At 39.3% G+C, this 15,833-nt stretch overlaps 1 protein-coding gene across 1 annotated transcript in view; it reads right to left on the bottom strand.

The window, feature by feature from the left end:
- Nucleotides 1–1,077: 1,077 nt before the first annotated feature.
- The window catches only part of LOC135091596 (glutamate receptor ionotropic, kainate glr-3-like), a 143,077-nt gene continuing 128,321 nt past the window's right edge, over nucleotides 1,078–15,833 (bottom strand). Inside the window, exons 7-8 of the mRNA XM_063989351.1 lie at nucleotides 3,058–3,219; nucleotides 1,078–2,576 (exon numbers count right to left, since the gene is read on the bottom strand). Coding sequence (XP_063845421.1) covers nucleotides 2,403–2,576; nucleotides 3,058–3,219 — 336 coding nt within the window. The 3' untranslated portion in view covers nucleotides 1,078–2,402. The remainder of the gene's footprint in view (nucleotides 2,577–3,057; nucleotides 3,220–15,833) is intronic.

Below are 15,833 nucleotides of genomic sequence, written 5' to 3' on the forward strand. Positions count from 1 at the left end.
TGTGGCCGTCTGACAGATCAGCAACCGAGTGAGGTGATTTGGTATCGAAGTTTGTGAGTAGGTATCATTCTTTGTGATCGCGAGGCATTGTTAGGAGTCCTTTTGTAATAGAAAACGCTTTTGTACATTGTTGTTCCCATTTCTTTTGATATATATGCATATACTGATCTACTGATATCATAGAACGAAAGATGTCTCATAATAACATTAGATTATGGGCCGAACATATATAGTATGAAATTGGTGTTAGTGGGCAGATCCGTTCCTGATGTCCAATAATGTACATATACATACGTACGAATGACACCTGCTTACTTGCAGCATAGAGAGAAAACACTCCATAAAAGTCTACCATCTCCAAAGGTTTCTGACGAGTTTCGAAAGTAGCTGCTGGAATCACACATTCAGAGGAATTCGATACAGCATTATGAATTATCTTCTCCAAAATTCCTGATTCCCTTAGCACCATTACTCTGTAAAAATTGTCTTTATCAATAGAACAAACTTAAAGTATTTTACTTCAAGTATGACATATGACTTGGAGGCTATTGATCATTGTACTTTTTTACAGTAAATTATTGTTTTGAACATGTAATAATCTTCATGAGTAATTATTCACTTGCGTTATCCACCTGCGGCATAATTATTACTCATATTTGTAACGGTGAAACATACTACAGTCGGCTCCACAAAGGATGACGAAATTCTCAGTCGGTGTCAGCGGCCGGGCACCATCCAAGTAATTTGATACGGTTACATGAGAGAGCGGAGCAATGTTAATATCTGGAGTTCTTTTCTTTAAAATCCTTTGTTGTTAGGTGTGGATTACATTCTACTCGTCTTTTCAAGATTCTACTTCTCTTTTGAAGGCTCTCTGAGTAACTTTCTTTCCTAACCCAGGCCTCGGTTTATAGTCTGGGATAGACATGTCGTCACCACGGGTATACAGCTCTTCTTCAAACTACAGTAATACTAATAGTTTCTTTACTTTTTTTTTTTTATTCTTCAGTACAAGGCAACCACAGACGCTATTTCGCCAACAGTAATACGCGATTTACTACACACTGGTATGTGATATGGAAATATATGCAAAATTAACTTGTGGAAGTCGACTCAGGAATGTACAAAAAGAAAAAGAAAAAGAAAAAAATCTTTCACTCAGTTGTCATTTCGCTACTAAAACAGTTAATGTGTAAGCTTATACAAGTTGTCCGTCTTGAGATATTATCACTGTTCTGCTCTACCATACAACCGGATAAACCCATTCCAGTGGCGCGCTGACGCTGACGTTTTTTTTTTTTTTTTCAGGGAGGGACGCTGACTCTTTAGCATGATGTATATTGGTTATATATTTTTTTTATTTAGTTTGACAAACTACTACTACATTATGTAGTACTAAGCAATAATTGAAGTCATCGAAAAAAAAAAAAAACTAATTATTTTCCCTATTGTCCACTGCTTTCTAATAAGTTTCAGCTTGTTACTCAGTTCAACATGCCACATTAACTGTGTTACCGCTTTCACAAAATGTTGTCAATATCAAAATATATGGTTAATTAAAGAGCTTATCCAGCACATAATGTAAATATGTACTAACTGTACTGTGTAGGGCAGTACACATACACCTGCTTACGTCTACCTCGGCTGATGCTCACAGAAAAAATGACAGTGCAAAATAGAGGCAGGCACAGGCACTAAGTGACACGTTCAGGTCTCGCCGTTGTTAGGATTGGTGAGTTACTGTCTCTTAGTCTACCTATGACAATACTCTTGGCTTGCCACACACTCAAATACATGTTTCTTCTTTTGTAATATTTTGCAGTACATAGTTTTTAATGTTTATTGATATTCGGCTAAACTTTATTGCTTGATTATAATAAGTTTACTTTATAACTTTATATACTAAGACGTAGCTAACATCCTAATGCATTAAAATACGTTTTTTTTTTTCAATTCCAGAATTCGTTTAATTTTTTTTTCCTACATTACTCACGAAAAAAAAAAATGTGTTACTTCCGGGAAGTAACTTATCCCGAGTTTGGGAACTACTGCCATAGTGCTCGAATGATAATATTTTGATCATAAGCTCATATAAAATACAAACAACGTTTAGGGACACTATTAATGTTTCCACTTTCATACGCAATTGGAAATGAATATCATTCATTCATTAATGAATTTCCTCTCTAAAAGATTGATAAGATACTGAAAGTGAGAGGTTCGTAAGCCATCACAACAGTAAACAACTTGAGTAGCTTCCACACCCTGAAGACCTAAGACAACATTTAGCCAGGAAAAGCGAGAAAAGAAGAGATAAGGGAGAGGAGAAAAAAAAAATGCACAACAAATTTAGTGTTAGTGACAGGGAGCATCACCAGTTCATCAATCTATTAAGCCACAATTTAGGTGTCACCAACAGGGATGAAATTGAACGGAGTGGCCAATAATTCACAATGAAGATCTACGTACATGGGATCAATGAATTTTTTAAGAGGAGAGCCTTTGGGCAAAATAAATCCTAAGCTTCTGGGTCCCTGTATCCCTCTGGACATCTTGTACAGTCTGCACACGCCCGTCTGTAATAAAAATCAATAACAACAATATATATGCAAGTAATATAAGGATTTCTAAGGCACAAAAAAGACATAATATATCCATACATTGAAAAAGACATAATATATCCATACATTGAAAAGCTAAGTTACATTATTGCCACCATACATACGTCGTGATAAAATGGAGGGTCATATTAATGCCTGATAGGTGTAGATTGTTAGATTGTACAAAACAGCTAGGTGTAGATTGTTAAGCTTTGTTACACGACGGAGTAACGCTACGATGTTCGATGGTGTGTACCCGGCTTAACACTGCAGCACGAATATTTTCAAACGTTATGTAAAACGTTATGTAAAAAAATTATGTAAAAAACAGGTGCACATTCTTGAAACATAAAACAAGAATTAATGTCGATGTTTATCGTCATGTTAATGTTGTGTAAGTAAATTACACACACTCTCACACACACACACACACACACACACACACACACACACTGACCTTTGAAAAATCATAATGCATTATGGCAGCCAACGCTATCTCGAGTGCAAACCCAGCGTGCAACCCATTTATTGTATTGAATATGGCTTTTCCTTGCTGATTAGCGGGATATACCAATAAATCTTCCTTCAGCTTTCCGAGACTTGTATTACTATCAGCCATCTGTGGAGATAACATTTGCATTGGATAGTTTGGTTGATTGATTTAGATTAATGCGCCGCAACACGATTTAGATTAATGCGCCGCAACGCGGTCATACTTCATATATATATATATATATATATATATATATATATATATATATATATATATATATATATATATATATATATATATATATATATATATATATATTCATGTATTACAGTAGAGGAAGAATTAGGTCGTATTCTGATACAGACACAGTGCAGAAATAAGCTTTCATAGTATGAACAAACGAACCGATAGATGGCAAATGCAGTTCAGATACTATCAAATGTAAAGAACATGTAAAGAACATTTCCTCTGCATTTGCAAAGGAAATGTAACAAATCGATACACAATAAAGAACGAAATTTTAGTAAGATCTCCATCGGTTGAACACTTAAATAACCATAGTTAAAGTTTATTTTCATTCTTCATGATATTTGCAAACTATTCAGTACTAACAAGTGTAATACATAAACACATCCCGCATCAAACTGATTAATAGAAATGTAAAATAGAAAAATAATTTAAATTCATCCCTTAATTGGGAAAACATCACATTTGAATGTTCTTTTACTGAAACAAGTGTTTCTTCTCTATACTGCCTCAAACAACTCAAGCACTCAACAACATTGGCGACAGTGTACGTGTCACGATAGCTGACTTCCAGAAGAAACGACATCACAGACATAATCATTCTATGTATGAAGAAATGGCGAAATATCAAAAGCCACATTCACGGAAATAAAACCAAACAAGCACAAACACAAAGGAAAAATATACTAAATAAATGAAAAAGTAAATAAAAATAAATAAATGAAAAAATACTTGAAATATAAAAAAAAAATAATAATAATAAAAAAATTAATAAATGAAATATAATAAAAACTTAATTACTATCACCAACTTAGGTAAGGCAGCCAACAAATGAAAGCTTGCTTTTTAATAGTCGACAGACCAATCCTAGGAAAGATGCATAAAATAAAGTTTTGATGGCCTTTCTTGATCAAAGCTGATAACTATGATAAATCTATTTACTTGAACCGTGCATCTGCACCCTAGGCTAGATTTGTAACAGTCCCATTGATTGGTTGGCCCTGATCCGACGTATTACTAGACAGCCAATCATGAGCAGCCCTCCTCAGGGGCCGTGAGTGAGGACAGCCTATCACTTGCGTCGATACCTAGCTGATTCTCCATGGGTGATTTAACCCTATTGTTTGCGGCTTCCCTGGATTTTCGCTTTTCCCGACCAGGCGGCTGTGTATTAAGAGTAAACATCATCGGACGAACAATATTCCATGGATCGCCTCGAGGCAAAAGGCCCTGTTGTAGTTTATTTTTTTATTTTTTTTGTGACCAATTAGTTTCAAGTGACCAAGTGCGCGCGCAGCCCTATTTTTACTGCCAGACGTATGGTTCATTTGAAGTTGATTCACACTATAGGCCCAGTTGTGCTCCGCTCTCAGTCTTGGTGTGTCTGTACGTTGGGTGTACTTTCAATCCGCTCTCGGTCCCATAATTTCCTCTCCCTCACCACCATTGGAAGTCTCACCCGCGGCTACGGAGGATGTGTGACTTTTCTTAAGCTGATTCGGCAATAATCGCCATTATACTTGATGAATGAAGAAGACAGCAGAGTCGAAAAAAGAGATTGTGGGTTCATCCTATCATGCAAGATAGGAAGAGTGAAGAATTTCATACTCTGTATCGTCGTTTTACTGATAATGAAAGTAAATTTCACAGCTGTTTCAGAATAAACATTGGAACATTTGAAAAAAAAATACTATCCAAAATCGAGGGTGACCTGAAAAAGGAAAATACACCATTCACAAAAGCAATCACTCCAAGAGAAAAAAAAACTGTCTGTGTCTAAAGTAAGGGGAAAAAAAAAAGATATTTATTCTGCAGTACGGCTCAAACATGAAGGCACAGATGATCATCATTTATTCCTTTTATTGTTACATTGTATGTACAATAATTATGATGGGAAAGCAGAAAAATCCTGCTGGTTAAGCCACTGTGAGGTGCATGCAGGCTGCAGATGTGATGGCGCTCCGTGGATGTGCTCCTAGCATTGCGTTGCTTGTTGGAATTGTTGTATAGGTTGAATACTTCTGGATGAGGAAGTAGAGTACTCCGACATAGTAGGTATCCTGAAGGTTGGGGGCATACATTCTGAGCTAGTGGTGCATATGCCAGTGCGTTTTGTTCGTAAATATGTTTTCCTTCAATTTTACTTACTAATAAAAACAATTTTGTTTTCATAAAATGTAGATCAGCTGGACTGAATTTCTTGACAGTAGTTGCCAATGAATAGAAGGTATCTATTGGTTCTTGGGCCTGTTCTTTCTTCTCATTTCCTAATAAGTATCTCATAAGAGCAACAGATGTACTATTGATATTTTCCTGTGTTTTTCTTTTATGTATGAGACGTTCTTGCTGAGGGAATGTTACGTTTGCAACTTGTGCAACACCAACAGCCTCGTCGTTTTCTTCTCTTTCTTGTCCGCTGCATACCTCTTGTGTGCATTTAATTTTCATATTTCCATTTCTGAATATTGGCAGCAGCTTACCCACTCTTTGTTTTCCTATTTTTGTGTTTACGATACTGCGATCGCAGGCACTCCCAGCTTTCCTTACACTTAGATCCTGAAAATAAGTATAAAAGTTATTAGTTATTCCATCTATTGTTTCATTGAAGGTTTTTGGCAAAGGGAGATTCCTAAAAATTAAGAGCTTTCAGCTATCGTCTAGGCCATTTAACTACTCAGGATATTATACTAGAAATTTGTCATGCAATAATGAAAAACCTTATGGCCGAGACTATACTGACACCATGTGAAAAAGACTGGAAGCGAATTGCAAATGAATATAGGACGCAGTGGAACTTCCCAAACTGCATTGGTGCACTGGATGGTAAACACGTGATAAATGAAGCACCAACAAATAGTGGCTTCCTATATTTCAGCTATAAAAAGACATTTTATGTTGTTCTATTAGCTTTGGTTGATGCCAACTACCGTTTCATATGAGTTGAGGTAGGATCTTATGGTAAGAATGACTGACATTTTTACTGGTTCCAAACTTTGAAAATATCTGGATGACGAACAACTGAATGTACCAGAAGATGCACTTCCTGGCACTGATGTGCTTGCACCATATGTTATAATGGTAGGTGAGGCTTTCCTTCTGAAGAGAAATTTAATAAGGCATTACACCGGTTAACAAATATAACAACGTAGAAAAAAAGTTTTTTTAACTATAGATTATCTAGTGCCAGAAAGATAGTTGAGTGTACATTTCGTATTATATATATATATATATATATATATATATATATATATATATATATATATATATATATATATATATATATATATATATATATATATATATATATATATATATATATATATATATATATATATATATATATATATATATATATATATATATATATATATATATATATATATATATATATATATATATATATATATATATATATACATACATACATATATATATATATATATATATATATATATATATATATATATATATATATATATATATATATATATATATATATATGTAATGAGTGCAAAACTAGGGCACAGTTAACCTACCTTAATTAGGCTCACCAAGCACTCACCACAAGAACCCACTGATTAATTTAAACCTCCTGCTTAGGTTCACAGAAACCTGGGCCACAATTTAAAAATTTAATGGTTGAATACATAATAAAGAAAACACAAATGAGTACATAATAAAGAAAACACAAATAAAATATGAGTGCTTAACACTCTTAGAGGCCACACTGCTGGCACTCCAAAATACCTGATCCCATGAGAAAATGGGTAAATCCACATACAAATAAACAGGAGAAATAAACACTTCACGCACCAACACAAGAAATGTTATATGCCACTGACAGTCCCACCCTAACCAGTACCCCCAGGACCCTCACACCCTATAGCCCCAACCGCACACCGACCCAACGCGCTGAAGGTACGCCACTACCACTACCCTGAAGTACTGCAGCTCTTCCTCCATGCACGGCGGTACTAATGTAGTGCTGGGAAATTAATTATGTATATTTCTATTTTTTTCCTAGGCTAAGGCCCATGTAATGTGCGAGGATGACCAGAATCTCAGTACCATGTGACTAACCCCCCCCTTCCCCTCCTCTCCTCAGTGTCCTTTTGTCCTTGTTTCCCCCCCCCCCTCTCAGCGTCACTGTGTTGACCACTTCTATAACAAATTTACCCCGTGAATAAACGTAATTTCTCCTGCTTGGCCAGGTTATAGAGGCGAATTTTTCACCTAATCCCAGAGAATGGGGAGCCCTTAATACGATAAAATTAATTCTATAATGGTAAGGTCTTAAACCAGCTCAAACAAATCCCAGATAATTACGCCGCGCCAATGAGGTTGACGAATCTGATAAGTCTTCTTTGCTTCGCTACCCTGTCACCCCTGTTGCTACGCAAGCCGGGAAGAGATACCAGACTTTGACTAATTCCCCAATTGATTTCAAAAGTCCATTGAATTAAACTTCTTAAAGTAACAACTATAAAGTAAACAGTAACTTAATTATTCATATTTTTCATCCCTGAACTCACAACCTAGTCGCCCCCCCCCCCACTAAAAAACAAAATTATAACTCTTAATAAATTTCCCCATTGGAAACCTTTATCCTTAGTTTCCCGCCGATTTCCTCACAAGCAAAGCCAGTCTCTCTCGGATTCTCCTCAGACCCTCTTGGATTCCCCTCAGATATTCCTGTTGATAAACTGTTTTCTGAGTGGATAGATATTCGCATTTTTTCGTTCTTTTTTGTTGGTTTTCTCCACGGGACTAGTGAAACCACCTGGTTCGAGATCACCGTGTGAGACTGTCCTCAGGTCTATACATACTTTTTGGGTATATATTTGTTATTTATTTATTTATTCTCTGGTCTCCCCCACAACTCAGTAGTCGCGAAAATATCTCCATCGTAGTTTTTATGTAACTGAAGAGTACGCTATCATTTATTTTGTATTTCTGAATTATGTAACTGAAGAGTACGCTACCATTTATTTTGTATTTCTGAATTGCTTTCTTTTTATTATTATTATTTCGGATTATTCCATTATTTATTAAAAATCATAAAAGTGTCAGTATTTGTATTTCTCTTAATCCAGTGATAGGATTAGTAATTATCGTGTGCCACAAGGGAACATCACACCCCTTAGAGGGCACTAAACTGGTGAGCAGCGGTGGCATTTATTTCGCGATTAACCGAAAGAGGTGGAGACTGGAAATAAGTGTAAATGTTGAAGGTGGCACTTGTAGGGCATAGCCAGATTCCCCGGCATCTAGAGGTAACAAATGTGCAAATTAGGATATTCAGAGCCCCTGGAGCAAAGGCTAGGACTTTCTTTGAGGATGATCGGTTAAATCGAGTACTCGAGTGGCAACATGACTTGACCATCTTGTGGATAGGCAGCAACGACATAGAAACATCTACCAATCCCGCTAGGATTTTCTCCGATGTTAAGAACATCATCAAAGAAATCACTGCCAAATGCCAATCACTAGTGCATGTCTGCCAAATTGAACCCAGGACCAACCCTAGGGGAATATCAGTGGAGAAATACAAGAAATTCCAAGTAGGAATCAATAATAGAGTAAAGAGAGCCCTGAAGACCCCAAACATTCATTTTAATAATATTCAATTTGTACAAGAACTGAGCGAGGATGGTGTTCACTGGGACGAGAGAGGCCAAGCTCAAGTAATCAGTAAGATCAAAAGAGTTATTGAAGGTCACAGTAGCAATAGAGAGGCAGTGGAGTAGAACACATTGTCCTGGAAGAAGAAAACCTGAGCGCATACTGTGTATCGCAGGTCACCTAACAATCACCCTGAGATATTGTGTTCTACACCCAGTACGTTAAACTTCCATGTGAGCAAAGATGAATGATAATGTTCGCCTCCCAAGGGGTGGATTAGACCCGTGGCAGGACTTAATGGATCATAACACCAGAGAGAGCCTGGGAGCAGTTAAACATGAAAGTAAAGGGAAAGACTTGAACACTTTAGAACAGGAAGTAGAGGAACTAAAGCAAATCTTAAATCAACAAAATCAGGTAATTGGGCGTTTGGCTAACATCCCTAATTTACACAGAGCACCTAGCACTCCCACCAAACCCCGAGATATCCCAATTCTTGAACTCCACCACCTACAAGGTCTTGACTCAACTACCCAATTGCAAATTTTCATTGAACTGGTGGAGCAAAGTAGCAATGAGAACACCCGCAAAGTGCAAATTGCAAAGAGTAGGGTCAGCAGCGAGCTCGCGGCTCTCATACATAACCATCAAACCTTACATCATTGTCACACCTGGAATAGTATTAAACAATTGCTTCTATCACAATTCTCCCAAGAGGTTAACTTTGACAGGGCGTGGAGAGACATAGACGCACAGACATATGATTGGGTAGAATCTCCCCAAGCATTTGCCAACAAATTCACTTGCAAATATGCCACTCTAGAGACGAGCTTTCCAGGAGAGAAACTCCCTAAATGTAAGAAAATTATCAAAAGAAAGTTGTGGCAGGGCTTAACCCAAGAAGCAAAGGCTAGACTAGAAGGTTTCCTGGATGAGGATTATCCTCTTGATAAATTTATTGACAGGGTAGAACATGAGCGCCAACTGCTCGAGGCTGCCCATACTTCCCCCATTGCTAGAATTAAACCTGAACTGGAAAAATCTAATTCAAAACTCATTGGTAGCCCTGACCCAATAACTCAAAATCCCCCAGACCTAACAAATGCAACATCCAAGGAATCAAAGGAAATTTGGGAACTTAAGCAGCAGATTAAAAGTCTCACTGATCAAGTAGGAAGGTTGAGAACCTCCCCCTCTCCAACACAACCCGCTAAATATTGCTCACACTGTCGAACCCATAGTCACACGCTGAGAGAGTGCTGGAGAAAACCTGCCCGTGGATCATGTTTTGACTGTAGACAGCATGGATGCTGGAGAGGAAATAAAAACTGCCCCGGAAAACCAAATCAGAATATATGACTCACCCAGGGATTCACATCCCCCGCTATCAATCTCATAGTTAACAAGAAAATTCTTAAAGCTGTCATTGACACTGGTAGCGGCTATACTTTAATCACAGAGGCTGCGGTAGAGAAATTAGAAGGAACTATATCACAAAGGCGAGCAGTACCTATACTACAAGGGGTAACTGGTTCACCCTTACGAATCTTGGGGATGACCTTACTAGAGATAGGAGTAGGTGAAGAGACTATACACAAACAATGGTGCCCTGTAGTCCCGAATAGCTACCTTGACGCTGACGTCTTACTCGGGACAGACATACTTTCACAAGCTCCTTTTCAATGGAATGGTAAGACAAATACAGTAAAGTGGGGTAAAACCACATACCTTGTTAATCATATCAAAAGGCAGAAAGGCAAGGTGGAACGAGTTCACGAGGTACCTATTCTTCCTACCACTCCCAGTCAAACAGAACACATCCGTCTAACTCATACCATCAAACTTGATCCCTACCGAGCTCAGTTTCTTCCTATCTCGGTGAAAGAAAACCCAGGAGAAACTTTGTTAGTCCAGCCTCAGCCATGTTTAACGCCTAATCATCACCCCTTGATTGTGACAGTAGATGAGAATAAAAAGGTCCCCCTCCCATTTATTAATGATACTAAGGGCCGGAAAACAATCAAACCAGGAACCCTATTAGGCACTTTTGAAAACATCTCCTCCCCGACGATCAGAGTCATCCACCAAAAGCAAGCCACTCCTTCCCTAGAAATCCACAATGATCTGTTGCCACACAATGACCAAACAAGGTGTCAGGAATCAAAGAGTAGGCCACAAAGACTCGAGGAGTTGATAAGACAACAGAAATGGAGTAACCTTACTAGAGAGCAGAAAACAATCTTAAAAAATATCATTCTCAATCACCATGATTTATTCATAGTAGACAAAAACGAACTTGGATTAATGAAAGGGCCTCCTGCTAAAATTAATATCTCTAATCCAGAGCCTAGTCGTGGTCCTAGGTACCGATACCCAGAGGAAGCAAAAACCCTGATATCAAACATGTTAACAGATATGGAGAACAGAGATATCATTGAAAAATCTACATCTGCATGGCTCTCTCCTATAGTATTAGTCAATAAACCGGATGGAAGTAAAAGAATGTGCCTTGACTACCGACATGTCAACAAGCACCTAACTACTGATATTTACCCGCTTCCCCGCCTAGAAGAATTAGTTGAACAAGCAGCTGGCCATCAGTTCTATGCCACGCTAGATATGAGGGAGGCTTATTTTCAAATTCTATTGGAGGAAGGTAGCAGAGACCTCACAGCCTTCAGTGATGGGGTGACTCTCTATAGGTTTAAAAGGCTACCTTTTGGATTAAGCTGTTCTCCATCTTTACTAGACATATGGCCTCATTGTTAGCTCCTCTCGTGAAGAAGGGTTGGATGAAAAATTACTTAGACGACCTAATCATTTGGGCTTCAGACTTCACCACACTCAGCGAAAGACTCAGTGAAACTTTCGCTTTACTTAAAGAAAACGGAGTCAAGCTTAACTTATCTAAATGCGAAATGGCAAAGACTGAAGTTACGTTTCTTGGTCATAAAATTTCACAAGAAGGTAGTCAACCCGACCCAAAGAATGTAGAGGCAGTATTGGAAATGAAACCGCCCACTAAGGTCAAGGAAGTGAGACGATTTTTAGGTATGGCAGGATTTTATAGGAAACACATCAGTAATTTCGCTCAAATAGCCACTCCACTTACCAACCTAACGAAAAAAGATCAACCTTTCCTTTGGACGGACAAGTGTCAGGAGGCATTCAATACCTTAAAAAGATCTCTTGCCCAGGCCCCTATACTAGCGAGAGCGCAAAGTAACCAGCCGTTCATTTTAACAACTGATGCCAGTAATACCCACGTAGGAGGCGTCTTAAGTCAAACTCAGGAGGATGGGTCCGTCAGACCTTTGGGCTATTTTTCAAAAAAATTAAACTCCACTGAGAATAGGTACTCAGCTACAGATAAAGAAGCCTTGGCAGTACTTCTCTCTTGTAGACACTTCCATCATTATTTGTGGGGAACTAGCTTCACTATATTCACAGATCATCAGCCCCTTACTAGTATATTCAAGAGAAAGACCAAATCTGCCAGGATGAACCGCTGGATACTAGAGATGAGAGAATACCAATACAACATCCAATATGTGAAGGGAAAGTATAACTACGTGGCCGATCAGCTCTCTCGCCCAGTGAGGATCATTCAGCGATGTCCTACTCCAAACTATTTAGGCCTGACTTTAGAACAAATCAAGATTCAACAAAGGGAAGAAATTAAGTGGAGAGACATGATAGAGTATCTGGAAGGAGGGTCTATACCTACCAAAAAGTATCATAAGAGTATATTGCACCAGTTCACTATAATTGATGAGTTGCTGTACTACGCTGAGGAAAACATTGATGGCAGCATTCATTATTCATTGGTAGTTCCTCAGGTTCTGATTCCTAAAGCTTTAGAACATGCACATGAGCTTTCTGGCCACCTGGGTCAGAAAAAGACAATTAAGAAGGCCGAAGAATTGTTTTACTGGTGTAATCTCAAGTTTGACGTAACCCAGTACGTAAAGAATTGCCTTACCTGTCAAAGATTTAAAACCTCTCCAGGGTTACAGCAGCCTTATCAGGAATTACCTTCAGTAGAGAAGCCCTTAGATAGGATAGGTATAGACCTGACGGATATGATTGCAGGCAGTGGTGGCTACCGATATGTGTTGACTATCGTAGATCACTTTAGCCGATTTGTGAAGTTCTATCCACTCAAAAACAAACTATCAGAGGGAATTGTAGAGGCGCTGCAGCAGTACATTACCGACTTCGGGACTCCTCACTCCATCGTCCTGGACAACGGGGGCGAGTTCACCTCCCAGATCTTCCAACAATTCTGCCAGCAACACCTCATCACCCTCTGTTACACCACTCCCTACCACCCGCAAGGGAACGCCATCACCGAACGACTCCATCGCACGCTCAAATCCATCTTGGCTTCCATGTGCCGAGGTTACCCGCTACGGTGGCCTCGCCTACTCCCTGTGTGTCAGGCCACTATGAATGCCGCCGTCCATACCAGTATCGCCCAACAACCTTTCTTCGCGTTTTTCTCCCGGCATGCGCCCCGAGTGGTGGGTGCCAGGCTACCCGCAGTTGATGGTGACGAGCAAGACGTGGATGTGGTCCGCCGGCTGATCCGGGAAACACACGAGAAAATGACTCGGAAATACCGTAATGCGGCCAACAGGAAACGCAAGGAGCAGAAGGTAGACATTGGGGCATTGGTGTGGGTGAAGCGAGAAACTACAGAGTCAGGAGTGTGTAAGAAACTGTGTGTTCATTGGGACGGCCCATATAAGGTGGTGGAAGTTTTAAGAGGAGGCGGTGGTTATGTGGTGAAAGACCCTTTCTCGGGAAAGATGGTGCAAAGAGCGGCAGAAAAGATCAAACAGTTTCACAGTGAGGAAGAGTACGTAGTTGCGGCTCAAGACACAGTGTTCCAACCTGATATAGAAACTGAAGTGTTACCGCCTAGAGTGCGTAACCGTCCCAGACGCTATATTGAGGAATGTTAATGTCGCTGGAAAGACGGTATAGAAAAGAGCAGAGTGCTTGGGGTAAATAGAGTCTCCCCCCTTACTTTTGCATGGTCTGGCTGGACTGGTTGTAATGAATCGTGGTATGACGGGTATGGGTACTATGTGAGAGGTGATGTAAGAATTTGAGAAGGAATAAGGAACCACTTTAATTCGCAGACTACTACTGCACTCGACAACCCGTTCGGGCCATACTGTGGTGGATTACTTCAGGACGTGGCGAGCGCTTCGCGTAATCATCTGTAGTATCTCGTGGTATGAGTGAATGTGTGGATGAGTAAATGACTGTCCGAGTGGAAGGAACCGAGTACTGGGGTGGCCGAATCTCGTTTCAGAGAGTGACGGAGTGACTTAAGGTTAAGTCCTCACACCACAGGAGGTCAAGAGGCTGGTTGGGGTGGAATTTCTTTTCTTTTTCCTTGAGATGAGAGAAAGAGCCGTGTTATGTCTCCAAGGGACATTGTGGTGATATGGCCCACAAGCCATTGTATGGGAGAGAATGTCAGAATTATTTCCCGACAGAGATCACGTGCAGTTCGTCAGCCTGGCTTGGTTGTGTGGTGGTGAGGGGAGGTTCTAATTACTCGGATGTGAAGGTGTTATTTTATTTTTTTTTTTTTTGGTAAGGAGAAAAGAGAGAGGTGAAAAATTCTAGAACGGATGAAAGGCTCGTGTAGTGCTGGGAAATTAATTATGTATATTTCTATTTTTTTCCTAGGCTAAGGCCCATGTAATGTGCGAGGATGACCAGAATCTCAGTACCATGTGACTAACCCCCCCCTTCCCCTCCTCTCCTCAGTGTCCTTTTGTCCTTGTTTCCCCCCCCCCCCCCTCTCAGCGTCACTGTGTTGACCACTTCTATAACAAATTTACCCCGTGAATAAACGTAATTTCTCCTGCTTGGCCAGGTTATAGAGGCGAATTTTTCACCTAATCCCAGAGAATGGGGAGCCCTTAATACGATAAAATTAATTCTATAATGGTAAGGTCTTAAACCAGCTCAAACAAATCCCAGATAATTACGCCGCGCCAATGAGGTTGACGAATCTGATAAGTCTTCTTTGCTTCGCTACCCTGTCACCCCTGTTGCTACGCAAGCCGGGAAGAGATACCAGACTTTGACTAATTCCCCAATTGATTTCAAAAGTCCATTGAATTAAACTTCTTAAAGTAACAACTATAAAGTAAACAGTAACTTAATTATTCATATTTTTCATCCCTGAACTCACAACCTAGTCGCCCCCCCCCCCTACTAAAAAACAAAATTATAACTCTTAATAAATTTCCCCATTGGAAACCTTTATCCTTAGTTTCCCGCCGATTTCCTCACAAGCAAAGCCAGTCTCTCTCGGATTCTCCTCAGACCCTCTTGGATTCCCCTCAGATATTCCTGTTGATAAACTGTTTTCTGAGTGGATAGATATTCGCATTTTTTCGTTCTTTTTTGTTGGTTTTCTCCACGGGACTAGTGAAACCACCTGGTTCGAGATCACCGTGTGAGACTGTCCTCAGGTCTATACATACTTTTTGGGTATATATTTGTTATTTATTTATTTATTCTCTGGTCTCCCCCACAACTCAGTAGTCGCGAAAATATCTCCATCGTAGTTTTTATGTAACTGAAGAGTACGCTATCATTTATTTTGTATTTCTGAATTATGTAACTGAAGAGTACGCTACCATTTATTTTGTATTTCTGAATTGCTTTCTTTTTATTATTATTATTTCGGATTATTCCATTATTTATTAAAAATCATAAAAGTGTCAGTATTTGTATTTCTCTTAATCCAGTGATAGGATTAGTAATTATCGTGTGCCACAAGGGAACATCACACCCCTTAGAGGGCACTAAACTAACACCATAGCAGCCAGGGACAGCAAGTT

Source organism: Scylla paramamosain, chromosome 38 (genome assembly GCF_035594125.1).
Source record: "Scylla paramamosain isolate STU-SP2022 chromosome 38, ASM3559412v1, whole genome shotgun sequence".
In the NCBI taxonomy this organism is placed as follows: Eukaryota; Metazoa; Arthropoda; class Malacostraca; order Decapoda; family Portunidae; genus Scylla; species Scylla paramamosain.